This window comes from Equus quagga, chromosome 5, assembly GCF_021613505.1.
Source record: "Equus quagga isolate Etosha38 chromosome 5, UCLA_HA_Equagga_1.0, whole genome shotgun sequence".
NCBI classification, from domain to species: domain Eukaryota; kingdom Metazoa; phylum Chordata; class Mammalia; order Perissodactyla; family Equidae; genus Equus; species Equus quagga.
Window position 1 is genome coordinate 35,051,048 of NC_060271.1, and position 26,086 is coordinate 35,077,133.

The window sequence follows — 26,086 nt, forward strand, 5'->3', positions numbered from 1 at the left end:
GAGGACAGGCCTGTTGGGCCGGCCCCCCCCGCCCGCCGAGGTGGTGCGCTCCGGGCGGGGCAGCACCTCCCCACCGCGCCGGGGCGGACAGTCCCGCGACCAGCCGCCCGCGAGCCCGAGATGCTGCTGTCGCCCGCGCTCCGCCGCGCCCTGCTGGCCCGCCCCTGGCGGGGGGCCGGGTGAGTGAGCCCCGGGCCCCGGGGGCCCCGAGCGGCGTCTGCTGGCCCGGGGTCCCGGGAGGCACTGGGCGCCCCCCCGCGCCGCACTCCCTCCCTGCCGGACCCCCGGCGGCACCCCGGGGCTCCCCTCCGCCGCGGATCGCTTCTTCTAGTGCCCTCTGCACCCTACCCAGACCTTCCCCCCACTGCGATCCCCTTGTCCCCCTCAGGTGGTCGCCTTCATTTAGGGAGGGGGACCCGCTTCCCGAATCTTGCGGCCGAATGGGGTTCCCCACTGCCCTCCTGGCTCCCACGCTCGGAAAGGAGACTTTTAATCCCTCTTCCTCCTAATCCTGGATCTTCGAAATTTGCCCGCCGCCTGAGAGCGGTGGCTTCCTCCCGGGGGTACGTCTGTTTTTAGCACACCCCGCTTCTCACCTCCCCACCCTCGGCCTCACATGCAGGACCCTCTTCTGGGGTTCTGAGTCCTGCCTGTCCTCTCTCTAACGGGATTTCTACGTCTCTTTTCCTTTTCCGCTTTTTTGAAGTTAAGTGTTGGGCAGAAAAGGGACTCCTTTCTCCTGGTGGCTGGAATAACAATATCTATGGAGCACTTATAATGTGCTTGGTATGTGCCTTATTATGATAAGTAAACGAGTTAATACATGTGAAGTGCATTGGGCAGAGCCTGGCACAAAGGCAGGGCCCAGTTATTATTCATCACGATAATCGTTATCACTTGTAGTTAAACGTCTTCTGGGGGCCGGCCCGGTGGCGCAGCCGTTAAGTTCGCACATTCAGCTTCAGTGGCCCGGGGTTCACTGGTTCGGATCCCGGGTGCAGACATGGCACCGTTTGGCAAGCCATGCTGTGGCAGGCGTCTCACATATAAAGTAGAGGAGGATGGGCACGGATGTTAGCTCAGGGCCAGTCTTCCTCAGCAAAAAGAGGAGGATTGGCACAGATGTTAGCTCGGGGCTAATCTTCCTCAAACAAAACAAAACAAAGTCTTCTGTGCGGGAGATAGTGTTATTCCAAATTACAGATGAATTACAGATGTAGTTTCAGAGTGGAGCTGCACTGTGAACCCAGATTTGCAGACCCCCACTCTGTGGAGTTGGGTCCCTGGACCCTTGCTGGCTCAATGACAAACCTTCTCAGAGCCCCTGCCTGCTCTGGGCCTGGAGGGGAGGTAGGTAGGACACAGACTCTGTCCCCTTATGGATCTGTGTTTCTGTTGGCCTCCCTTTCACAGCTGGGCAGCCAGCCCCGCCCCCAATCTGAGTTTTGTTGGCCTGACCCCTAGGACTGTGACCAGCTATGTCTCCCCCGCTGAGCTCTTTCTGAGTTAATCAGTGTCCCAGGGGATGCACAGGGGTGGCCCCCAGCTGTGGGCACAGGTGAGTTTCAGCACTGCTGTGTGTCCTGTGCGTGGGGGTGGGATGGGGAAGGCACAGGAAGAGGACATGGGAGAAAGGGCTCCTCTCCCAAACAGGAGGGCATGCTCGCCACACCTGCAGCGTGGTCCTGCTTGTAGGCTCTCCCTGCACTCTGAGACCAGCCCTCTCGGACCCTGGATGGAAGCCCCATAGATGCACGTGTTCACTGAGTCCCTACCATGTGCAGGGGCCACGCTGCACCCTGGACAGAAGAGTGCCCAGGAGGTTTACATGTGCATAGGGTCTTCGGAGAGTTTTCAGTTTAATGGGAAGAGAGGCTTTGTCATAAAAAACCCTCTAATATCCGATAGAAAACAATCCATATCCTTAAAAAAAAGCCATAATAACAATAACATTGGGGCCAGCCCCCGTGGCACAGCAGTTAAGTGCACATGTTCCGTTCTGGCAGCCTGGGGTTCGCCGCTTCAGATCCTGGGCACGGACATGGCACTGCTTGGCAAGCCATGCTGTGGTAGGCATCCCACATATAAAGTAGAGGAGGATGGGCACGGTTGTTAGCTCAGGGCCAGTCTTCCTCAGCAAAAAGAGGAGGATTGGCATCAGATGTTAGCTCAGGGCTAATCTTCCTCAAAAAAAAAAAAAAAATCATATTGATCAAGCAGTCAAGTACCATGGGCCTGGCACCGTGCTGATAAGCACTGTATTATCCCCATTTTACAGATGGGAAACTTCTCTGCCCGTTTAGGCAAATACAGGACTAAGATCGTAAAATCGCTGTTGGTCTGACTCCAGATTCTTGGTCTTAATTACAAAGCCTCCTGAGCGGGGGAAGAGCATTTTGCAACCAGAGAGAAAGCGTTTTGCAACCAGATCTGCAGGATCGGGTGACCTCGTCCCGTCCGGCATTGGCCCGCTGCCCCAGACGGGGTTTCTCAATGCAGCGCTGTGAACACTTGCGTCAGGTGACAGAGTTATGGGGCTGTCCTGTGCACAGTAGGATGCTTAGTGGCATTCTTTACCTCTATGCACTAGATGCCATAGCACCCGCAAGTCATGACAACAAAAAAATGTCTCGACACTGCCACGTGTCACCTGGGGGGCAAAATCCTAGGTGAGAATCACGGCTCTAGAACAGTTTTGGCGTTTGATCCCTTGTTCATTTATTCAACAGATATTTAGGACACATCTGTGGCATGCCATGTCTGCATTTGTGGAGAAACAATTTTAGGACATTTTTAGTGAGATTTCTGGTGTCCTATATGTAAAACTCTAGTGCCGAGAAAAACTATCATGAGGAACTGGTATGGGTGAGGTTCTGTAGTGTTTCCCTTTTTGCCTGGAGTGCTAGGAAGCTCAACCAGTTTTTACAAATACTCTTAATTGTGCGTTTTCTTTTAATTTAATTAATATCTGTCTATTGTAAAAAGTACAGATAAAGCAAAAAAGAATACAAAAATCACCAGACAGAGGTAACCACTGTCGTCATTTTGATTAATATCAAATATCCTTTTAAATTTCCATGAATATATATATGCTTAAACAAAGCAGCAATACAAAAACCAGCTCATGTGCAAATACTTTTTTGTAGCTTGCTTTTCTCACTTCATAGACTCGTCTGCCTTCCTCTGTGGCCCCAGGGCCTAGAACTGTGTCTGGCACCTGGAAAGCCCTGGGCAAACTGTTGGTGAATGAATGAATGATCATTCGAGGTCTTCCTTGTCAGCAGATCTTTATCACGTCCAGTCTGGAGATGGTCACCACACACATGTGGCCTTTATGGCCTGTAGGGATGGTCACTAATGACACTGGCTGCCATTTGCCTTTGATGTGCATCATTAGCTCCTCAGCAACCTATGATGTAGGTGTTACTGTTCCCATTTCACAGTTTAAACAACTGAGGCGGCAGAGAATTAAGGAGAACTCGCTCAGGGCCTTAAGCTGGTCAATACCGGCCAGATACCAGGCCTCCATCTCCTTTGACCTTGACCTCCTGCCCTTTTCTCTGTTTCCTTTAACTTTATGATCAGTGTCCTTGGTTGTGTCTCTGCAAATTCTCTTTGGGAAGAGCCAAGATACATCTTTATATTTATCTATAAATTTAGTAAATAAAAGAACTAGCCCAGGCATATAGTGTGCTTATAATAAATGTTAATTTTGTCCCTTCCTTGCTCTGGTACCAGACCCTGCCGAGTGTTGGGGGTCCGTAGATGACTCCAACTGGGTCCCCCAACATCAGGGGGCTTGTGGACTGGAATTGGCCCCTGCAGAAATCTGGGTCACTTTGGACTCCCCTCAGCCTGTTTAATTTTCACCATTTCACAGCCCCCTGCTGCTTGCCCCAGCCCGCCTGCACCGTGGTCGGGCACAGGTTGTGTGGGGCAGGGGGCTGGCACGGCCCATCATTCCCGGGACCCACTGTTCACTCTCCCTTCTCCAGGCGGTGGCCGGGCGGCACCCCTTGTCTGGAATGTCCTCCCCTGGCCACCTGTGAGCCCACACCATCCAGCGCTTTGTGGCCTTGGCAGGGCAGCTCTGCTTTGGCCCTTCAGTGTCCCATCTGGAAAATGGGGATAATCTTATTAACAACCATGTAGCACAAGGATCAGAGATGATGGAACAGTGCCTTACTGGGGGCCTGGCACCCAGCGTGTGCTCGGCAAATAATTGAGTGAAGGAATAAACAGAACCTACGATGATCCTAGTACTTGCTTCTAAAGTTGTTAGAATCCCCGCTCGGGCAGCGTTTGGCTCTGGCGCACCTTGGAGCACCTGCCTCCTGTGCCCGGCTCCTGGCTTGGTGCATAGTAGGTGGTTCCCATGACTGGTGGCTGTTGGAATGGCCCGGAGGACAGCCTGCGGTGGATCCTGGCTCCACCTCTTAGCAGCTGTGTGGCTCTGGGCAGGTTACTCCACCTCTCTGTGCTGCTGCATGTTCCCATGTGGAAAACGAAGATGATGATGATAGCCACCTGATGGAATTGACTTGGAGGTCAAACGGATTCATACGCAAAAACCATTTTGAAGAGGCAGCTAGAAAACTCCGTGTGTAGCTTCCATCCTTCCTTTGGTCCCCTCCCCCACCAGTGGGCTGCCCTCAGTGACCATCCTGGGTCAGGAATATCAAGACAGGAGGGTCCCAGCAGCCCAGGATGGTCCTCGGTCCCTCTCCTTTATTGGAAGTCATTACCCGAAGGCAGAGCCCCTTCTGTTGGGCTGGACCCTGCTCTCCCCAGGGGATGCGGGAGACCCCTGCCCTCCCTGGGGGCTGCTTGGCCCCCAGACCTTTCCTGGCAGAGACCACATCACGGAGTGGAAAGCCCTGGGCTGCGCTGGCAGTGCCAGTGGACAGCCGTGTGACCTTGGGCCAGCCACTGCCCACCGTGGGGTGGCCTCTTTCTTCGGGTGGGAATTGAGGTGCTGGCTGGACGGTGAGGAGGATGTACCCGCCCCTCCGGCTCCAGTGACCGTGGGTCTCTGAGGTGCTCCAGCTGCTTCTGCCATAGCGTGTAGTCTCCTGAGCCAGGAGGGCCTGGGTTCAAGTCCTGCCCTGCCCGTGACCGAGCTGTGGCCATGAGCCATGGGCGAGTCCCGGCGCCTCTGAGCCTCAGTTTCCTCATCCGTGCAATGGAGGTCGTACCAGGACCTCCGTCCCTCACACATTTGTCGTGTGGATTCAGTGAGATTATCACTAAGCGGGGTGCCAGCCTTCTTCTAAGTGCTTAATCAAAGTTCCGCCATGGTTTCCAGGCTTTTCCGATGGTTTCCTGGCTTTCCCAGGCGGTAAGGTGGAGGCAGCTTGGTGCCCCTCCCTCTGGACCTGCCTGGCCCTGTGCTTTCTCTCTGCTCTGTCTCTCTGCTGCCTCCCCTGGGGCCCCTTATCTCAGCGATAAGGGATAAGGGGAATTGGCCTTATCAGGCCCCTGATAACCTCCGGGGAAGCCTGGAAGCTCCAGAAGGCAAGGGTAATTTCCTTCGTACTCCTCTCCTTGGCCTCAGCCACCCTTGACTCCAGCCACTGGGACGCCCAAGGCACCTGCGTCCAGTCCTGGGGGACTGGTGTGGCCTCTGACACTGCTCGTGCGTTGTTTGAAAAGGTATTTCTCAAGTGCTTACTGTGGGCTGAGCAGCGTGTCCAGTGGTGAACGGAATGGACATGGGCCGGCCACGTGGGGCTCACAGCCTGGCTGGAGCCCAGACACCAGGGCTGCTGCGAGGAACGGGCGGGGCTGTGAGATGAGCCGATAGGGGCCCGTCCAGGTGGTACGAGGCCAGCCAGGTGAAGAACACCCGACACGGAGGGGACCCCAAAAAGCCCAGGGGGCTGGCCTGCAGCAAACGAGGTGGGAGGGGCTGGGGTGATGGGAAATGAGTCTGGAGGCCTCCGTAAGGATTCTGGTTTTTTATTGTAGAAGAAATGAGAAACCACTAAGTAGTGTTGAGCTGAGCGCTTGTTCCCTCTGTCTCTCTGTGTGTGATGATCAAATTTTCACGTGAAAACCATGACTTGGGCTATGGTTTGGAGACAGTGGAACAAGAGCAGCTATTGCTTGACCTCCGGGCAAAAGCCGGGGTGGAGGCCGAGGGCTGACCTGGGGCCCAGGCCCTCTGCATCCCCTCTGTCACCTTCTGAGGCTGCACCTGCTGGCCCGCAGCTCCATCCAGCCCTGATGTTGCCCCCTGCAGGCGTTTTGGTGGTGTGGCCTTTTCAGCTCTGATCGGGCTACCAGCAGAGGATGGGGAGGGCAGTGAGGTCTCACGCCCAGGCCGTGAGGTCCCCAGGTGAGCAGGGGCGGGTACTCCAGGTTGTTAGGGGAAGCGGGGTCAAGTTCAGACTGCCCCGGGCCTCCTTCCTGGGGTGGGAGGGCTGAGAGCTGCCCTAAGAAAGGTCGGGTGGGACTCATTGCTGCGTCCAGGAGCCAGGCGCCTGGTAGGTAATAGGGAAGTGTGTGATGGATGAGAGTGAGCGTTTTGCCTTCGTCTGAGTTATCCCTGCATCTTTGTGGCGTGAAATAAATGTGTGCTGACTGCATGCGGGAGTGAATGATGAGGGATGCTGTCCTGCCCAGGAGGGCCTCGCAGGTCCTCACAGAGGCCCCGCATCCTGTGACTGAGTGATGTCCGCCTTCCCTTGATCCCATGGAAGGTGCTCGTGGCAACCCCAAATGGCCCATGAGCCCCAAAGAAAAACCTTTGGTGGGGGTCCAGGGATTATTTTTGGCTCCAGTTCTTTGAACTACTCTCTCTTCCCCAAGCCACACTCGGACTGACGGACAGCTGGGCCGGGGCCTGGAGTCTTCCCAGGCGTAGAGACAGCCGCGGGGACTTGTGATCCAGAGGTCACAGTGGGCCTCTGCCCAGACGGCCTCTCCCTGTGGAGGGAGCCCTGCAGGATTTCTGTTCCTGACCCTGCCTGGGAGGGAACAGAGAGAGGCGAGCTGGCAGCTCCTACAGTTTAAGCCTCTGCCCCGGGTGGACTGCGGTGCTAAATTCATTCCAGCATATGTGCCGAGCTCCTGGGCCAGCCCCTGATCCTCGAGATGTCTGGGATCCAGTTTACCTTTGAAAGTCTGGCCTGGTGGAGTAAACATTCTGGAAGACCTTTACAGTTTTCTTAGGAAACCCTAAGGGCAGGAGGGGTGAGGAAAGGCCAGTGCTTTTAATCCTCACGATGACCCTGCAAGGAACATGGTGTCACCCTATTTTTCAGGAGGAACAGAGGCCTGGCAGAGGTCAGGAGAGTGTGCTGAGGGCTCGGATGGAGCAGCTGGGGTTGTGGTCCCGGGTGTGTTCGCTCCCAGAGCCCACACTGCTTACACCCACCAGGAGCTGGGGTACGGGGTGGCGTTGGGGCGGCCCACCCCCTGGCTCCCAGCCAATGCCTGTTGCCAGCACTCTCCTGGCTTACAGAGGACGTGGCCCCATCTCATCTACTGACTGGCAGAGGTGTGCTGCTCCTGAGGCCCAGAGAGGCTGCTGGAACCTTCTGCATGGCCCCGCGGAACGGACCTGGCCCAGCCCTATCCTGACGAGCTGCTCAGGCTTTTGGCTGCTGGTGGTTCTTCCCGCCTCTCTGTCCCAGCCCCCCCCCCCCCCCCACCGCCCCTGACAGTGGGTGTGGGATTTTAATTTACTGAGCCAGTCTACAGCTTTGCATTCTCATTTAACCCCAGGAGATGGGGTCACCATCTTCCATCATCTAAAAGGAATCCAGCTCCCAGACCGGGGCCTTGCCCGAGGTTACAGGCTGAAGCAGCGCCACACGTCCTCCTTTGGTGTGGGGAAAGGGTGGGGCCTGAGGAATGTCACTGGCTTCCTTGGGTGGATGGGTGTGGCCTGGGGGCTGCAGGTGGGGGGAGAGGAGGAAGAAGGTCGCTCACTTTGCCCTTGGGGATCTTGGACCACCTGGCCCTGCCCCCTCTCCCTTTTCCTCAGCTGCACAAGCCCCTTTCTGCTCTTTCTCCCACGTGCTCCTCCCACCTCCTGGAATGTCCTCTCAGCTCTTCTCAGGCCTCCTCCTGGTCTCCTGCAGAGGTCACCTCCTCAGAGAGGCCCTCCCTGACTACCGTGGCTGAAGTAGCCACACCCTTCCCCTTACTTACTCATTTTTGTGTCCCCACTGTCATTATTGTGTTTATTTCTTGCCCGTGTCCCTCCCCCCGAGGTCAGCTGCCTGCAGCCAGAGCCCTTGCCGTCTTGGTCACCGCAGTATCTCCGTCATCTAGGACAGGGTCAGAGCTGTGGCAGGTGCCCAGTAACCTTGTAGAGTGAATGAAGGACCTGCCCTCCCGGCCCCTGGTTTCGTGTCCTTCCTCCAGGCCTCCCCAGCTGGGTCTTTGAGCCTCCAGACCCCTCCCCAGTGAGAAAGACAAAAAAGTGCCCTGACACTCATAGCCGGGTTGTTTTGTTCTCCTGTTGGGCATAAACAGCCTTACTGAACCCCAGCCTCAGACAAGGTCTGAGCGTGGGCTGAGGCGCCACAAGCCCCTTCATAATTTTGACTGAGCACAGAGGTCACTGTGCCACCCCCGAAGTGTGGGACATCCCCCTCTCTTGCTAAATGAGGGAGCGCTACTTTTTCACCCATAGAATGGCCCCGCCCTCTGACATATCCCATCCAGAGCAAACCCCGGCTTCCCCAGTGCACCCATCCAGCACCCAGATCCAGTTCTTCCCGACACCCTCTTCCCGAGAGGCCCCCCCATCCCCCCGGTGTATGCTCTCCCTCCCGCAGTGACCAGTAGCCCGGCTTGTCCATCGCGGGTGTGTTCCCACTGGTCTCTGGCTGCGGGCTGCTGACCCCAGAGGGAGATATATCTGGCTTTTTCTGGACTCAAATCCAGGTTTCTCCTGATCTTGATCTTGAACTAGTCTTTTTCCTTCCAGGACCTAAATTACCTTATTTCCATCGTGGGCCTGCTGGTGAGGCCCCTTGGGTGCCGTGATGGATGGGAGGCCCTGTGTGCATTAGGTGGCCTTTGTTGTCATGATTGTCCTCATTTACAGATGAGGAAACTGAGGCCTGGAGGGGAAACCCCACGGGGACTGGGAGTGACGGGCCCTGAAGTCCCAGGTCTTACCCACCTGTCCTCCTGCCCTGTGACCCTCAGACACGTCGGGGTGGTGGTCACTAGCGGTCACTCGTCACTGAGGTCATAAAGTTCAGGATTAAACAGGGCGTCCAGAACAAGGAGCTCTTGAAGCTCCATGCCCAGGAATTAGTCCCTGAACCCCAGGCCAGCCCTCCCTGTGTCTGTGGACTGAGCCCAGGGCCCTCCTCCAAGTTCACGGTCCACATTTTAGATGTTCCTGCCCACGCGGAGCTCAGCTCTGCCCAGGCAGCCTCAGCTGGTTCACATTCCGAGACTCAGCTCGGAACGTGCTGCCGTTTCAGCTTAGAGACAGAAGCCGCGTGGGGCCGTTTGGGATAAAGTCCGCATTGTGGGGCAATGGTGTGAGAATAAACCCTCTCCATGTGCAGAACACTTAAAAATGGTTTTGCATCTATGCATTTAAACTTCAAGCAACCATGTAAGTTTGCACAGTTATCTCACTTTCTAGGTGTAGAAACAGGTTTAGAGGAGGCAGGTCACATGCCTAAGGACACACAGCGGCACAACTGAGATTTGAACTTGGGTCTGGGACCCAAAGGCCAGCTCTGGGCCCCTAGTTCTCTAGTTTCTCTGGATTTCAGGCTTCTGGGCCAACCCAGGACCCCCCATCAGCGATTGAGGGGCTGGGTCTGGTGGCGGCTGTTGCTGACCTGTCCACCTCTGTCTCCGCTCTCGCACCCCAGGCTGCGGTGGAAACACACCTCCGCCTTGACGGTGGCCAACGAGCCGATCTTGGCGTTCACACAGGGCAGCCCCGAGCGAGATGCTCTGCAAAAGGTAAGGGGGAGTGCGGGGGACCCCAGCTGGCCAAGGGCAGCCTCCACCAGCACCCATGGTGCTTCTCCGAGCCCACAGCCATCACCCCTCCTGCCCCTGCCCAGCCCTGGCAGGAGACCCGGAGTCTGGGGAGAGCCGTGCGTCTGGAGGGTGGCAGAGGCTGGGAGCGGCAGCGGGGCAGCCTGGGCCACTTTGGGGCCTCAGTCCAGGTCAGGGGTCCTAAACCCACGGATGTTTCATACTTAAAAACATTCTCCCATTAATTGCCGGTATTTTAAAATCATGAGATTTCACATAAATTTCAGATGCAGTTTTTAAAAAAATCTCTTTGTAATGGGAAGACCCGGCAAGACGGAAAGTGGCGATGGATGGAAGCTGAATCCTGCCACCCGCCGAGGAGAGCGCACACTCTGTGGCCGTAGACCCGCTTGCCCCCTTCTCATTTCTGTTCCTGCCTGGGCATCTGCGTTTGCAGACTCTGCGTTGGGGTTTTAGGCGGACGGAGAGGAGAAGGGTGCCCATCTGCCCTCTGTCCTCCCTTCAGGCCTTGAAGGACCTCAGGGGCCGAACGGAGGCCATCCCATGCGTGGTGGGGGACGAGGAGTTGTGGACCTCGGATGTGCAGTACCAGGTGTCGGTGAGTCCAGTGGGTGGCCTGGGCTCGGCCTCCGTGAATCTGGGGTCTGTCTCTTGGGCTGCACATAAGCATGCACTGTGGGGTCTCTGCCTCCAGAGGAGTTTATAGTCCACTCCTGGATTTTGAATTCCATTCACCAGTATAAAACTTCCAGCAGCAATCCCGGAGGGCTGCCAGGAGGAAGTTAAAAACAACCATGCCGCCAGCTTCGCCAGCTCTTAGTTCTCTCATTGATCGTGGAGAGTAGGAAAAAAGGACTGCATGTCAGAAGCAAAGATAATCCTTCCAAAGGAAGTTCAAGCTCCAATGCCCCTGTCTGTATTTGGGAACCACTGGTCTAACGCCCAGGGTGTGGCCAGGTGTCGCCTCCTCCTAGAAGCCCTCCTGCTGGAGCTGTGCTCCTTTGGCAGCACAATGAAGAGGCCCTGTCCCATTGCACAAGCTCCTGCTTCAGTCCCTGCCACTCCCCTTTGAGGCAGGGAGAGCAGGAAGTTAGCAAGTTTTACAGATCAGGCGACAAGCTCAGAGAGACAAGCTCAGAGACGTTGAATGACCTGCCTGGGGTGGCACAGTGAGATTTGGAACAGGGGTGATAGACCCAGGCTTTCCAGAACCAGAGCCATTTGATTTTGATGTAAATGAATCCATTCACACCCTGACAGTTTCTAAAGAGGATTAATTTGCATACAGTGCAACAAGGTCACCTTGCTGTGACCTGTGATGACCTTGGCCTAAGAAATCTACCTGCTTGGAGTTTGTGGACCCAGGAACTGGTGTGCCCTAAGGATGGACCAAGGAAGTCTTAGGTCTCTAAATTTGGGGAGTAAAGGGTTGGCCCCTTTGCAAGTGGGCGAGCATATTCTGGCTCTGTCCGGAGGGAACCCTGAGCAGGTGTGCACAGGGGTAAGGCTCAGGACCCAGGGCTCCCGCTCTGAGGTTTCCCAGGATGGCCTGGGGCGGGAGTCGCCCACAGAGGCATCCTGGAGCTCCTGCTGCTGGATCAGCGACCAGAGGGCCTGACACCTGGAGCTGTCGGAGCACGGCCTGGGGTCTGCAGGCTCCTCGGGTCTGCACCAGGTGTTTGGCAGGTGCCAGCTGAGAGCAGCTCCCACGGTTTCGCTCACCACTCTCGCCTCTAACTGCCTGGAGCCTGCCCTCACCTACGATTCCCTCAGGCCTCTGCAGCTGCCGTGTCCCCTGGGATTTTCCAGGTGGCTGGGATTTTGATAACACCCTGGGTGGCACTTCTGATTTTCATTTTCTGTGTTGCCTTGCTGACCTGGCCACGTGGTAATGGCTGGAGCCCAGGCATTTGGGGCAGTGGCCAGTGTGAGGGCAGGAGCTGTGTTCCCAGGACACATTGCTGATTCGTGAGATCCGCAGTTCACTGGGATCTGCTCACTGGAAGGGCCTGGTCCTAGCTGCCTTCTCGGCCCTTAAGTGTCACCAGCCAATCTCAGGTGTAGTCAGGACGCAGGTGACTGTGCCAGGGGTTAAAGCGAAGGGGAAAAGGCCACCTTCTACTCAAACCTAGGCCGGCGCTGCCCCATAGAGCTTTCTGTTTGTGATGATGATGGTGGCCACCAGCCACTCGTGGTTATCGGGTGCGTGAAAGGTGGCGAGTGCAACTGAGGAACTGAATTCAAAGTCAGCAGTCACGTGCGCTAGACAGGAAAGCCCCCGTAGCCCCTGGGAAGACCCCAAAGTTGACGATTATGGCATTAAATCTATTTGCAGCCCTGGGTAGGGAAAAAAGTGACATCTCCCCCTCTTTACTGCTCCTGCTGATACCCAGCACTGCAGGTTCTGTTTGTAAATGTGGTTGAGCATCCTCCCTGTTAGATGAGTAAATCAGGGCCTCATGCAAAGGGGCTCAAGAAGCGATTGCTCTGTTCCCTGGGGACTTTGGGGCCTGGCAGAAATCTCGAGCGTTTCACACCAGTGCATCGTTTTGGGCCTCCTGTGGTGATAGCACCCATCACTGAGCTGTGGCCTCATGCCAGACCTGGCTGGGAAGGATTTTCACCTGTGACCCCATTTGGTCCTCCACTCCAAGCGATGAGGCAGGAAGTCCCTACTTCCTGGATGAGGAGAGTTGGAGAAGGGAAGTCAGTTGACATAAGGCCCCATCCATGTCTGTCTGACTACCAAGTCCACACTTTCCTCGAAAGACCATCCATGCCTTTCTCCTGGACCGTGAGCCTTCTGGAATGGGAACCATGTCTTACTCATTGAACAGCAGGTGCTCCGTAACTCTCGAGAGGGAGAGATCCATGTGGGTGGGGGCGACAGGAGAAGGCTTCATGGGGAGTGGAGGGAAGAGAGTGAGTGTGCCAAAGACTCTTGCCTGGAAAGCGAGCTCTGAGCGCGGCCCCATCCCTGCCTGTCCTCAGGGAGTCCCCATAGTGACCTCAGGCTTCTCTCTTCTTCCAGCCCTTTAACCACAGACACAAGGTGGCCAAGTTCTGCTATGCAGACAAGGTGAGTCCCTGGCAACTGTGGGGTTGGGGTGCTGCCCCCTCTTGCCCTGCTAGTTGCTGACGTGCAGGTGGACGTCAGTCACTCCTTTCCTCTCTGGCCGTGGGGGTGGGGGCGTGAGGGGCGGCTGGCACTGAGTCTCTGGGTGGGCGTCTTTGATGGGGCCAGGCATGCAAGGGTTGACTTGAGCCAAGGGGCGCTGCCTGGGCCAGGGCTGGGACACCCCCACACGGCCCTTTCTGGGAGGCAGATCCTGGTTTGGGAGATGGGAGTCGATTCTGGAAGGTCAAGTCAGGGACATTGAAGGCATCGTGGATGGAAAGCCAGGCAGAGAACTGGCATCATGGAGCGCCAGACAGAGGGGTGGGGTGACCTGTGGCTGGGGGTCCAGGAGCTGGCATCAGGTGGCAGTGAGGGCAGTTGGCGTCTGCGATGCCAGCAGCAGGTGGATGTCTCAGGCTGTGGTTCTGCCTGGCGAGGGCAAGGCTGGGCCCCTGACCTCCAGGCTGGAGGCTCCGGCAGGTTCAGGAGCCCCAGGTCCCAGGACTGCAGCGAGGCCCCGATGAGCCCACAGAGGCAGTGGAGCAGGTTTAACAGCTGCAGGCCTCAGTGCCAAGTCCTTGGCAAGTCCCTCAGACTTCTCCAGACGAGAAGGATGGGCTCCGAGCCTGGGGCGCCCCAGCTGACAATGGGACCACAGGGTCTGCAGCAGCCGGGAGCCAGGGGTCTCCAGATCTCTCCTCCCTTGCTCACTCCCCTGGGGCCCTTCCTGCTGCGGGAGGAAGCCCCTCACCTTTTCCTCTTCGTCAGGCCCTGCTCAACAAAGCCATCGAGGCCGCCTTGGCTGCCAGGAAAGAGTGGGACCTGAAGCCTGTCGCTGACCGGGCCCAGATCTTCCTACGGGCGGCGGATATGCTGAGCGGGCCACACAGGGCGGAGGTCCTTGCCAAGACGATGGTGGGACAGGTGAGGTGCCCTTGGGCACAGTCGGGGCCGGTTGGGGCACTCCTGCCCCATTCGATCCAGCAGACATCAGCTGAACAGCTTCAGGGTGCCAAGCCCTGCCCTGTGTGCTGGAGACCCAGAGATGTCCTTGGGGGACGAGGCCTAGGAGAGGGGACTGTGCTTGGCCTGCATATCCTGCTGTGGAAATGCCCCCTCCCCTCCCCTCCGCCCCGTCCCGGGCCAGGCCTTTGTCAGGCTTTGCCTGGACTGACAGGTGCCCTGTGCGGTCCTGCAGGCTCGGGCAGACCCTGCAGCCCTCAGTGGTCAGTCTGACACCTCCAGCAGGTCACTCCAGGCTTGTGAACCACCAAGATGTCTGTCACTGAGAGTCACGTCCCAAGGCCTGAGCCCAGCACCCAGGGCCCTTTGTTTCCGGCCTCTGTCCAGCTCGCCAGCTGCTCTGCCCTTCCCGCCAGGCCATCCCGCCATGATGTTGCCATTGGCAAGATTCCTGGACTGTGGCCATCCCATCCCGTCTCCCTGCCTCCGCCCTGTGTCCCCTGCCTGGAATGCTCACTCTTCTCTGCCCCTTGAACTCTTACCCGTCAAGGTCCAGTCCAGATATCACCTCCTCTGTGAGGCTTCCAGAACCTTCTCTGTCCAAAAGGATCAGCCCTGCCTCCGTGCTCCCGTAGCATGCTGTTCATTCGTCAGTTACAGCCTGGATCGCATGGGGGTGTCATGACTTCCTATGTGTTTGTCCCTTGTACAAGCTTTTTGGGGACAGTCATCATGTGCTACTGTTCTCCGTCTTTCTGTGCCTTGCACCGTGTCTTCCTGGAATTGGAGGAGGTCCTGATGGGCGTTTTTGAGCAAGTGCACGTTGAGCCTGCGAGTGGCACGGGCAGCACAGAGCTGGGGAAGGAGCAGAGGGAGAAGGTTAATTTCGCCACCTCCAGGCATGAGCCTTGGGCTGGGTCAGCCCAGAGCTCTTGCTGGGGGGTCCGCACTGAGAGCCCCTGCTGCTGCCCGGAGGTGGTACGACAGCCCCACGCCCGGCCAGCTGTCTCCTGGTTCTCTCAGCCCCTGCTGTGGGTGTCGGGCTCCGGAGTGTCCCGTGGGCCATGCTCGGGCAGGCAGAGCCACAAGACCAGAGGGAGGTGCCTCTCGATTTGACTAGACACTCAGGAGCTTGTGGGAAGCGTGGTGGCCGCACAGAGTGGGGGTGATGCAGCTCAGCTCAGCTTCCCTGCTCCGTGTCACGAGCAGGACGAGCAGCTGCCGGTGACCCTGTGTACCAAGGAGGGGCCGCCCCGTCCGAGAAAGCCCATTCTTGCTGCCCAGCGTCCTTTCCTCATGGCTCATGTTGCCGTCAGGAAGAACAGACAGTCTAAGGAGATGTTTGCAGTCGTCAGGCCCCCTGGTCTTGGCCCAGATGCCCCCAGCGAGGGCGCATGATCATCCCTGGGAACGAGCCGCCAGCATCCTGCACATGATGTCACTGTGGGCGCAGGGTCCAGTGTCAGGAGAGGGCTAACTGGAGGCACATCTGCCACCGCCGACCCCGGCCCTCCTACCTTGCAGGGTAAGACAGTGATCCAGGCGGAGATCGACGCCGCGGCCGAGCTCATCGACTTCTTCAGATTCAATGCCAAGTTTGCCGTGGAGCTGGAGGGGCAGCAGCCGATCAGCGTGCCGCCCAGCACCAACAGCGTGGTGTACCGGGGGCTCGAGGTACCCACAGCGGCGGGCGGCGGGGCGGGGCGGGGCGGGCGGGGGCTGCCTGAGGCTTGAGCTCGGCCTCACCGCCGCCTCCTCGTCCCCCAGGGCTTTGTGGCGGCCATCTCTCCATTTAACTTCACCGCAATCGGCGGCAACCTGGCGGGGGCGCCGGCCTTGATGGTGAGACGTGGGCAGGGGGTGGGGATGGCGGGAGTGAGTCATTGTCCCCTCTGAACAGACAAGAGGCCACACTCGAGCCCCTCGGGTCCTGGCCCTGGTCGTGGGGAGAAGCACAGGGGGCGGGGGCGGCGAGGGGCTTATTTGTCAGGGTCGCACAGCGAGTAAATGACGTGACAGAAAAGGATTCAGGCTTAGTTTTAAAGTCACTGGGCACCACTGCCGCTATCAGGGTGGAGGTGGCCATTGCCTTCATGAGCTCCCAGTCTGATGGGGGAGACGCAGCCTTGCCCTCAGAGGGCCTGGGGGCTCACGGAGTTGCAGGAGGCGGGCTGAGAGTTGGGGGGGGGTCTGGACCCCCCGCCCCAGGGCAGCCGGGTGAGCTGGAGGATGCTCATGCACAGACAGGCGGGGTGCACGCTGAGCTGCCCACGTGCCTCACCTAGGACACATGCAGGGAGCCCTGTGAGCACTTGCCCAGCTATGCCCAGTGACGCCCAGTGACTCAGGCACACCCAGAACACATGTGCCCGAGGGTGCTGGCAGGATGAGACTGCACAGGCTTCCAGAGGAAGGGAGCCCTGGCCAGAGTGTGGGAGCAGACAGGGCAGGGTGGGGTCTTGTTGGCAAGGGCTGTTAGAGCAGAGCCTGACACCTGGAGGAGTGGGGTTGGGTAAGGGACATCCTGGCCTGCACAGAGGCCTGGTGGTTCCAGGTGGGGGATGGCCATGCTTCCGGGTAGGGTGGGAGTGGGGGCTGGTGGCCCCAGCCTCATGGATCATCACCTTGCCTCCCGGGCAGGGCAATGTGGTCCTGTGGAAGCCCAGTGACACTGCCATGCTGGCCAGCTACGCCGTCTACCGCATCCTCCGGGAAGCTGGCCTGCCCCCTAACATCATCCAGTTTGTGCCGGCTGATGGGCCCACATTTGGGGACACTGTCACCAGCTCAGAGCACCTCTGTGGCATCAACTTCACAGGCAGCGTGCCGTAAGTCCCTGGGCGTGGCGGGTGGCATGGGGACGTTCACCAGGCAACGGCCTCGTCACCTCTGTCCAGGAGCTGGGGCTGTGAACCCAGAGGTCAGGCACTGACCGTGCCCACTTACTCGCTGTGTGGCTGTGGGTGAGCCACTTCACCTCTCTGAGCCTCGGTTTCTTCCCCTGTACAACGGGAGCGATTCTCCCTCCCCTGCAGAGTAGTTGTGAGGGTCAGATTAGGTGATGAGCAGGGAAGAGCTGCGAAGGCTAGAAGCAGCCTGCGGGGGTTTGGCGATTTCGAAGTCACCTCTGCTACTGGAAGAGGCTCGAGGGCGCTTGGAAGGAATTGCAGGAGGAAGTCAGGAAGGCTTCTTGGAGGCAGTGGCATCAGACGGAGAAGTTGCCAGATGAGGGGGGTGGGGTGGGGAGAATGTGGGAGGTGGAGGTGGCCTCATGTGGCCCAAGTGGCATTCGGGGGCTGAGGGTAAGAGGGTGGGGGCGGGGCGTGGTTCCATTGCGGTTGTTCATTCCTTCACTCACCCAGCAGGGCTTTATTGAGCCCCTGCTCAGCAGTGTTCTTGAGAAGTAGACAAGACCCCACCTCTCGGGGATTTAGTCCGCTGCCTCTAAGGCCCTGTGAGCCCGCTAAGGTGTCTGGACTTTTTCCTGAAGGTCATGGGAGCCATGGAAGGTTTTACACAGAGGGAGTGGCTTAATCAGAGTTCTGTTTGAAGCAGAGGTCGCAAATCCAGGGGGCCTGGCAAGGGGTTCTCCTGGTCGCGATGGACCAGCCTTGTACAACTGGGACAGTTTCATGTAAAAACCCAAATGTTCTCTTGATGACCTGGACCGTCCGGTCGCTGGGCCTGCATTGCCATGTGGTGTCACTGGCCGGAGGCGGGCAGGCGCTCTCCGGTTCCCCACTGTGCCCCCCAGCCCGGGTCCCTGCATACCCAGGTGGCCTTCACTCCCTGCCTGGCCCCTCCGGGCCCCTGCGTTCGCAGCCTCTGGCCCAGGTGACCGCTCTGGCTGCTCTGTGCTAGTGGCCAGAAAGAGGTCGGTTAGGAGGCCGTCCACATCCGAGGAGGGGCCCGAACCTGGGTGGAGACAGCGGGCAGACGGGGAAGGGGCCGATGCAAGTGAGTGAGGAGCAGGGTCAGGTGGGGTCAGCAGGAGGGTCCAGGCTCGGGTGGGGCAGGAGGTGGGCGCCTGGGAGGCTTGGCCCAAGAAGATGACCCACCTGCCGGTCACTTCGCGGCTGAGGTGCCCGAGGGCCACTGGGGTTCCAGTGTCGAGGTTTGCACTCGGGGACCTTCCAGGTGTCCTTGGGGACATCTGCGATGACTTCTTGCCTCTGCCGGCCTCAGGCTCTCCCCCGCTGCTTCCGGCCAAGCTTTACCGGGTGGCGATGGCAGCGTCAGACTTGCTGAGGAGGGCCGTTTTCCAGAAGGCCCGCTCTGCTGCCGCTGGCCCCACCGTCCCTGCCGATTAGCGGGCGGCGCGGCCCGGCCCCATTTGCCATGCTCTGAGGCTCAAAGGTGGGAGAGTCATAAATTAGTATTAGCTGCTGTGTCTCCGGCTCCCTGCTGATTAGCATTTTTATTGTTTTCTGGTGCTGAGGTTGGTCACACTTGCAGCTCGGGGAGGAGGCGGGGGCCCGGCACGCTCTCCCAGGACCTTCTTCAATTCGGCCTCTGGAAGCCTGGGCACTGGGCCAGGGCGTCCCTCCCAGACCGTGACAGCGTCTGTCCCCATCAGGCACCCGCAGAGTGCCCAGCACTGTCCTGAGCACTTGACTCGCATTAGAGTGAATCACAAAACAGCCCTGCCAGGTGGCATCCTTCTCTCTTGTTTCCAGAGGAGGTGCAGAATTAGAGGCTCAGAGAGGTTAAGTGATGAACGTAAGATCACACAGCCATGAGTGTCTCAGTCAAGCCTTGAACCCAGCACCCTCTGGCCTTCTCTGCCCCATCTTGCCGCCAAGCCTCCCCTTGCTCCCTCCCTGTAGACTCAGAATGCAGCCATTTCCAGCCGCCACCACCTCCTTGGTTCCCCGCCACCATGGCTGTGACCCCTGCCCGCCTCCTGCTGGGCTGCGACCCTGGCCCTCCTCCCTGGGCTTTTCGGCCCCTTCCTCTGGTGGGGACAGCTCCCCTCTCCCCAAGACCCTCACCATCTCAGGAACCTCAGCCCGGCTCCCTAACCGTGTCCTCTGGTTTCAGTACCTTCAAACACCTGTGGAAGCAGGTGGCCCAGAACCTGGACCGGTTCCGCACCTTCCCGCGCCTGGCCGGAGGTAAGGGCCCCTCGCCACCCCTTCCCCGTGGCCCCAGGGACCCCTCCCCTGGCCACGATGGAAGAAGAGGAGGTGGAGGTGATGCAGCTGTAGGCGGGGAGGCCGTGCAGGAGCTGAGAGCTGGGTGCCGGGGCGGAGGCAGGTCCGCAGTTGTGCACAGTGCTGGCGCCTCAGAAGGTGCATTTTTTTCACTCATTCGTCAGTCCTTCAGCAAATAAATTATTAAGCGTCCATGTAGCTACTTTCTGGACACTGGGGATGCAGAGATGAGGAGTGGCAGACCCAGCCCTTGCCAGTCTGTTCCAGTAGCAGGAGGCAGTCGATAGACAGATGGGTGGCGTCAGGTCGTGACCGGGGCCATCAAGAATTAAAGGAGGGAAAAGAGGTGACGAGCAGAGCGCCCAGGGGCTGGGTGCGGTGGTGGGCAGGTGGGCCTCTTCACGGAGGGAGCATTTGAGCGGAGACCTGAATGAGGAGAAGCAGCCAGCCTCGCAAAGACCTGGGGGCGGGCCCTCTGGGGCACCAGTGCCGTCCAGTAGAATGTCCCGCGATGATGGAAACGTTCTCTATCTGCGTGTCTGACGTGGTAGCCACCAGCCCTGTGTGGCCATCACGTACTTGAAAGGTGGCCGCTGGGGCCAAGGAAGGGAATCTTCTGTTTTGTTGAATTTTAATGAGTTTGAATTTAAATAGCCACTTGTGGCTGGCATCTACCGTGTTGCACGGCCCGGATCTCAGCAGGGGAGACTGCAAACAGAGGCCGTGGGGTGGGAATGAACTTGTACGTGGGGAGACGAGGCCAGCGTAACTGGAGTAATGCCAAGACCTCGAGAGAGGGAGGTGGTGACGGGAGATGGAGCTGAGAGGTCGGCAGGGCTAGATCTTACTGAAATGTTACTAGTTGTCCCGTGAAGCAGCATTCCATGGTCAGGGAAATGAGGCACCGCTGTGTTAAAGAAAAATGGATTCCTCGCCTGCAGGACCTCTCAGAGCCTTTAATGCTCCAACTTGCATTGTACATCTTCAAGAGCAAGGTCTGATGTGTGTTTCCCCAACTCTTGGGGCCACAGAAGCGCACTTTTGCAGAGGCCCCGTGGCCCAAGTGTTTCGTGGAACACACTTTGGGTAAATGCCGAGATCTCGAGAGAGGGAGGGCTGTCCGGGGCCACACAGCACGGGGTCGGCAGAGCTGGGGCTGTGGGTTCAGTGCCCCTACTCCTGGGCTGAAGACTGGACCCCACTCCTGAGCCATGGGGAGCTTTGATGGGGGTGTCAGGGAAGGGGAGCCCTCCTCAGGGCCAGCTCTCGGCCCCCAGTGCCCCCAGTCCAGCCTCCGCGAGATGGGGACCAGCAAGCCGCTTCGGGGAGCTGCCCATGGTTTTCTGCTATCTCCTTTCCCCGCCCCCCTGAGGGAGAGAAACGCTGCCAACTCTCCCGCAGCCCACCCTCGAGCCTGTGATTGGATCTTTCCACCTCAGTTTTCTCGTCTTTAAAATGGGAATAACAGCGGGAGGTGGTGAGATTTCAGCGGGACAGGCAGAGGCCCCGGACAGTCCGGCAGGTACTCAGTGCTGTGTCACTGGAGCTGCTGTTAGCTGATGCTTGTCCGAGGGAGGAAACCGAGGCTGGAGCGTGAAGGACCTGCCTGAGCTCCCTCATCCTAAGGAGATGGGAGCAGTCCCCCTGTGGGTAGGAAGAGGGCCCCGCCCTGGCCGTGCTCCTCTCACTGGGTGGGGTGACTCAAGGAGTGCGGCGCCCACTTCTGGGAACGGATTGACCCTCGGGAGCCTTGGGTGCTGGTCCTCCTCTGCCCTTAGGTCGGGCAGCACCCTGACCCTGGCCTCCGTTTTCTCGTCTGTGGAGGGGGAGGATAGGCCCGGCTCCTCCCGCTCCCATCCGTCCGGGACTGGGGGCTGATCGCAGGCCCCTGGGACGGGTGTGGGCAGCGCGCAGGGTCCCCGGACTGGTGTGGGAGCCGGCCCTGCTCCCCGAGTCACCCCGCGCCCCGGCCCTTGCAGAGTGTGGGGGCAAGAACTTCCACTTCGTCCACCGCTCGGCCGACGTGGACAGCGTGGTGAGTGGGACCCTGCGCTCGGCCTTCGAGTACGGCGGCCAGAAGTGCTCGGCCTGCTCGCGCCTCTACGTGCCCCGCTCGCTGTGGCCGCAGATCAAAGGGCGGCTGCTGGAGGAGCACGGCAGGATCAAAGTGGGCGACGTGAGTGGCGCCTTCCTCCCGCCGCGGCGCAGCGGGGGGCTGATGGGATTGGAGGCTCCCTCGCGGGGCGGGGGGGCTGGGGCGAGTGGGGAGGGGCTGCCTTTGTCCTGGGCCTGCGGTGACTCGGTCTCTTCGTCTCCCCTTCCTCCAGCCTGCAGAGGACTTTGGGACCTTCTTCTCCGCGGTGATTGATGCCAAGGTACGGGGAGCAGCGGGCGTTCCTGGGACCGGGGCCGAGGCCGGACCCGGGGGAGACGGAGGAGGAGGGGCGGGGGCCTGAACCCGGGCGACCGGGCCCACTGCTTCCAGCAGGGCCGCTCTGGCCACACGTGCACCCCGCCCCAGCTTTGGACGAGGCGGAGTCGGCCGTAAGCAGAGAGCTCGCCTCCCGCACCCCTGCCGCCGGGCTCAGCTGGCTCCCCGCAAGTGCGTGTGTGCCTGTGCACGCGCAGTAGGCCCTCCCATCTGCGTGTGGGCGTGCATGTGGGTCTCCCACAGGAACACACACATATCTCCATACATGGACAAAGCCACCCACGGGTGTGCACGCACACACATTCATGTTCATGTATGTATAGAGGCCACGTGTAGGTCTTCATGCGTGAGCATAAGCACACATATACCTATGTACTTAAACATGAGGACAGGTGGCTTGTGCACACTTGTGTGTGTTGTGTTTATACGTGAGTGCACCTGTACTTCTATCACACGCGCACACATGCGTGCGAGTGTGCGCATCTGCCCTCGTCTCCGCCGCGGCTCAGCCAGACTCGGGCGTCCGCCCTCGCCCCTCCCATTTCGGGTTCGGGCCCTTCCGGGACGGTGTTTCCGGGGTGTGTGTTGGGGGCTGCTGCTGGGAACGGCCCCCCAGCCGGCCCTGATGCCTCTCCTTCCGCCGCCGCAGTCCTTCGGCCGCATCCGGAAGTGGCTGGAGCACGCCCGCTCCTCGCCCAGCCTCACCGTCCTGGCAGGGGGCAAGTGTGACGACTCGGTGGGCTACTTCGTGGAGCCCTGCATCGTGGAGAGCAAGGACCCTCAGGAGCCTATCATGAAGGAGGTAGTGGGGCAGCAGCCTGGGTGTCGAGGGGTCAGTCTCACCCGAGCACAGCGTAGGCACAGGGCCTTTGCATGGCATTTTTTCTCGTGCCATTACCCCATTTCACAGATGAGAAACTGAGGCTCCGAGGAGTCAAGGCACTTGCCCAGGATGGCAGTGCAGGGGTGGGGGTCCTCCCCCAGAGGCTGGCAGAGGGGACAGTGACACTGCTGGGCGGTTCCTGTGCCAGTTGCTGTCGGAAGTCTCCTGTTTCCGAGGGTCTGGGCCCTGGCTCTACGGGGCAGGTTTGGCCGGCAGCCAGGGCCAGAAAGTTTCTGGGCTCTTTTGCTGGGTGGGGTGGGGTGAACAGGGCAGGAGCTGAGCCTGTGGCTGTCCTCGGAGGGGCCCGGGCAGGAGGCCGCGCCTGCAGGGGCTCAGGAGAGGGGCACAGGCTGAGCCTGGGCTCCTCCCCCCAGGAGATCTTCGGGCCTGTGCTGACCGTGTACGTCTACCCCGACGACCAGTACAAGGAGACGCTGCGGCTCGTGGACAGCACCACCAGCTACGGCCTCACGGGGGCAGTGTTCGCCCAGGATAAGTGAGTGGCCGCGGCCCCTTGGCTCTGGGCCTGGTGTCCTGCCCCCACCCTGGAGACCGCCCTCCTGGACCCGGACTCTAGTAATCATGCCGCCCCTGCTTTCTCCCTTTAGCCCGACTGGCTGGCGGCCGAGCACAGTCCGGGGAGGCAGCCAGCTCTTTGCTAAAATGCAGGGCCAGGGGCCCCGCATGAGTCTGAGCATCTCGGGGCGGCCCGGGATCTGCGCTTTAACTGGCTCCTGGATTTGATGGCTCGTGCTGCACAGCGGGAGAGGGGCTCGGGGCGCACTGCTCATCTCCAGAGGCAGGAGTCGAGTCTGGGGCTCCTGCCAACCCGAGGCTCGGCCTTTCCTTCCTCCCAGGCTCTGGGGCCACCCTGTGTCCACCTCTGAGAGTGGAGGTGGGATTGGAACCTGAGTGGGGAGGGTCTGGGGGTTCCCCTGGCTCCCGATGGGCAGGAAAACTGGACCAGGATGGGCCACTCCCGTGAGTGTGTGTGGCTGATCCTCCATCGTCCTGTTCAGTCCTTGAACTGCCCTGCTGGGAGGTGAGCTAACCCCCTTCCAGAGGAGGAAGCTGAGTCTCAGAGACTCTAAGCACCCTGCCCAAGGGTGCACAGCCATGGGCTGGCCCGTGTCGCTGGTCCCCGACTTGGCCTAGCACTTCACCTGGATGGCTGGCTTGGGCGGGGGCAGGTGAGGGGGTTGGAGGTGGGACCCGAGGCTGGAGGGCGGGGTGAGTGGCTGCCCTCTTACTGCTGCCCCACCTGGTAGGGACGTTGTCCAGGAGGCCACCAGGATGCTGAGGAATGCTGCTGGCAACTTCTACATCAACGACAAGTCCACCGGCTCGGTGGTGGGCCAGCAGCCCTTCGGGGGGGCCCGAGCCTCTGGTGAGTGGGTGCACCTGTCCAGAGGGGAGCCGAGTTCCTGGCGGGAGACCCTTCGTCTCCAGGGTGTTAGGAGTAATAGGAACAGTGCCACTTAACGAGCACTGTGGCCCAGGGGCTGTGCTAGCACAGGGCGCTGTCAACAACCTCATGAGCTAAGGCACTATTATTCTTCTTCCCATTTTATGGAGGGGGAAACTGAGGCCCAGGGAGGTGACGTGATTTGCTCCGGGGCACACAGCTAGGATGTGGTGGAGCTGGCTTTTGTCCCAGCAGCCACACCTTTTACCACCATGTTCCAGGTCACTTCAGTCCAACACCCTCCTTTTTACAAATGGGGAAACTGAGGCTTACAGAGGGGCAGTGACTTGCCAAAGGTTCCAGTGGCCTGGTGGCAGAGCCAGGGCCGGAACCCACATTTCCTAACCCCCAGTCCAATGCTCCCTCCGCATGCGTCCCTGCCTCCCAGACACCCCTTGCAGGGGGCCACATGGACCCCTGAGCAGACCGCCTGCCTGCTCGTCAGGCCCTGCCTGTCCAGCTGTGCGCGCTCCCCACGATGCGCCCGGCACCTGGGCTGCTTGAACTCGTGTAGCGTTAGTTTAGCTGCTCTCTGCCCGGGCTTGGGCCCCTTTATTCCGTCAACTCCCCACCCTTTTTCCTTCTGCCCAGAGCTGTCGTGTCTTTTCGGAGGATAACAGAGCTGTCATTTCTGCAGGAACCAATGACAAGCCGGGGGGCCCCCACTACATCCTGCGCTGGACGTCGCCCCAGGTCATCAAGGAGACCCACGCGCCTCTAGGGGACTGGCGCTACTCATACATGCACTGAGCCCCGCGCGGCGCCTCACTGTCCTCTGTCGTCTGTCCAGACTACTGACTTCGCTGCACTGGCCCGTCCCAGCCCCTCCAACCGGCTCCCCACAGACACCCCCCTTTCTAGGGCTGACATCTGCCCCACTGCCCCCCACCGGCCCATATCCTGGCCCATCCCGCCCTCGGGGTCAGGTGCTGGCCTCTGGTTTGGGATCACGCCAGGGAGGAACAGGGCTGTTACCTCCTATTCCATCAGCTGCCCTAGAAATCCCATCTGGCAGGTAGGACCTTGGTCCCAGCTGATTCTGTCTGTCCTTTTCTCCTTACACTGTGGTCTAGTGGCTTAGGGACCTGTGGCGGTGGAGCAGCTCCCAGGATCCCTTGGGGACAAGGAGGCAGCTCTGGGCCCACAGAGGGAGGCTTCTGGCCTTGGCCCTGGTTCCACCAGCTCTCCAGGGCTGGGTGTGACCGGGTGGCCTGCAGGGCATGGGGCACCAGCTGGCCTCGCCCTCCCGGTCTGGGCTGCCCACCGTCCTCACAGGCACTTCACCCAGACCCGCCTGACCCCACAGGGGCCTGTGCCAACATGCGCCTTAGACACCCGTGTGCCTTTCTCCAGGGGCTTGTGTCCGCCTGAGGACCACGTGGTCCCTGCCATCTCCACGTGCCGGGGGCGGGGGGGGCTGCCGCTGGAGGCCACCTGCCGAGGCGGGGACGTGCTGGTCCTTCCTGTCTGGGCTGTGTTTGGGAGCCCTGGGGGGCCTCCGTGCCGTGTTAGCTGCCCCCAAGCTCTCTGCTCCCGCCTCGAGATGCGGCCACACTCCGCGCCTGGGTTTTCCTGCAGGAGCTCCATTCCCGCCGAGCAGTGGTGGAACGGGCCCAGGCACCTCTCAGCCCCGGAGACATAGCCTGGGTCCCCCTCCAGCCTGGGCTGAGGTCGCCTGTAGAATCTTGTCTCCCGTGCGTGTTAGTGGCTCTGTATGGACTGGCCCCTCGGTGGCCTGTGCTTTGTTGGACGCAGCCAATGGGTGGACACTGGCGAATATCTCCGGGTCGGATTCTGGGTGGCCGGGGAGCCATAAGGGGTGACTTTTAGGGGGCCCTGAGAGTGCTGGGCCCTCCCCCAGGATGGCTGGTGTGGCCTTTCCCCGAGTGCCACGATTTCCCACTGCACCCACGGTCAGGTGGGCACCAGTGCTGCCCGGGCTGGCCTGGGTCCTGCCTCCTCCCAGTTCTGCACTGTTTCCCTGAGGGGCCGGGGTGGTCGGCGGGGCTGGATGTGTCCTGGTTCTACTGCACTGTGAGGTGGCAACGGGATTTGCCCTGGTGCCCCCAATAAAATGCCTGTTACTTCA

At 59.6% G+C, this 26,086-nt stretch overlaps 1 protein-coding gene across 2 annotated transcripts; it reads left to right on the plus strand.

Annotated features, from left to right (window-relative positions):
* Positions 1 to 43: 43 nt before the first annotated feature.
* Positions 44 to 26,086, plus strand: ALDH4A1 (aldehyde dehydrogenase 4 family member A1). 2 transcript variants are annotated; one of them, XM_046661373.1, is made up of 16 exons: positions 117 to 179; positions 6,242 to 6,337; positions 9,852 to 9,945; positions 10,490 to 10,582; positions 13,016 to 13,063; positions 13,871 to 14,026; positions 15,590 to 15,739; positions 15,833 to 15,907; positions 16,706 to 16,893; positions 19,106 to 19,179; positions 21,198 to 21,394; positions 21,546 to 21,593; positions 22,299 to 22,451; positions 22,907 to 23,028; positions 23,801 to 23,919; positions 24,635 to 26,086. In XM_046661373.1, the coding sequence occupies exons 1-16, from the start codon at positions 121 to 123 to the stop codon at positions 24,745 to 24,747; spliced, it is 1,785 nt and encodes a 594-aa protein (XP_046517329.1). In that variant the 5' UTR covers positions 117 to 120; the 3' UTR covers positions 24,748 to 26,086. The 2 variants fall into 2 exon arrangements, with proteins under 2 accessions (XP_046517330.1, XP_046517329.1); XM_046661374.1 differs by lacking the exon at positions 6,242 to 6,337 and having other exon boundaries at positions 44 to 179.

Bases quoted from the DNA above. Each gene is read 5' to 3' on its own strand.
- ALDH4A1 (XM_046661373.1), top strand. From the start codon at position 121: ATGCTGCTGTCGCCCGCGCTCCGCCGCGCCCTGCTGGCCCGCCCCTGG. The intron at 10,583-13,015 runs GTGAGTCCAGTG...CTCTTCTTCCAG, and splicing joins ATGTGCAGTACCAGGTGTCG to CCCTTTAACCACAGACACAA. The intron at 14,027-15,589 runs GTGAGGTGCCCT...CCTACCTTGCAG, and splicing joins CCAAGACGATGGTGGGACAG to GGTAAGACAGTGATCCAGGC.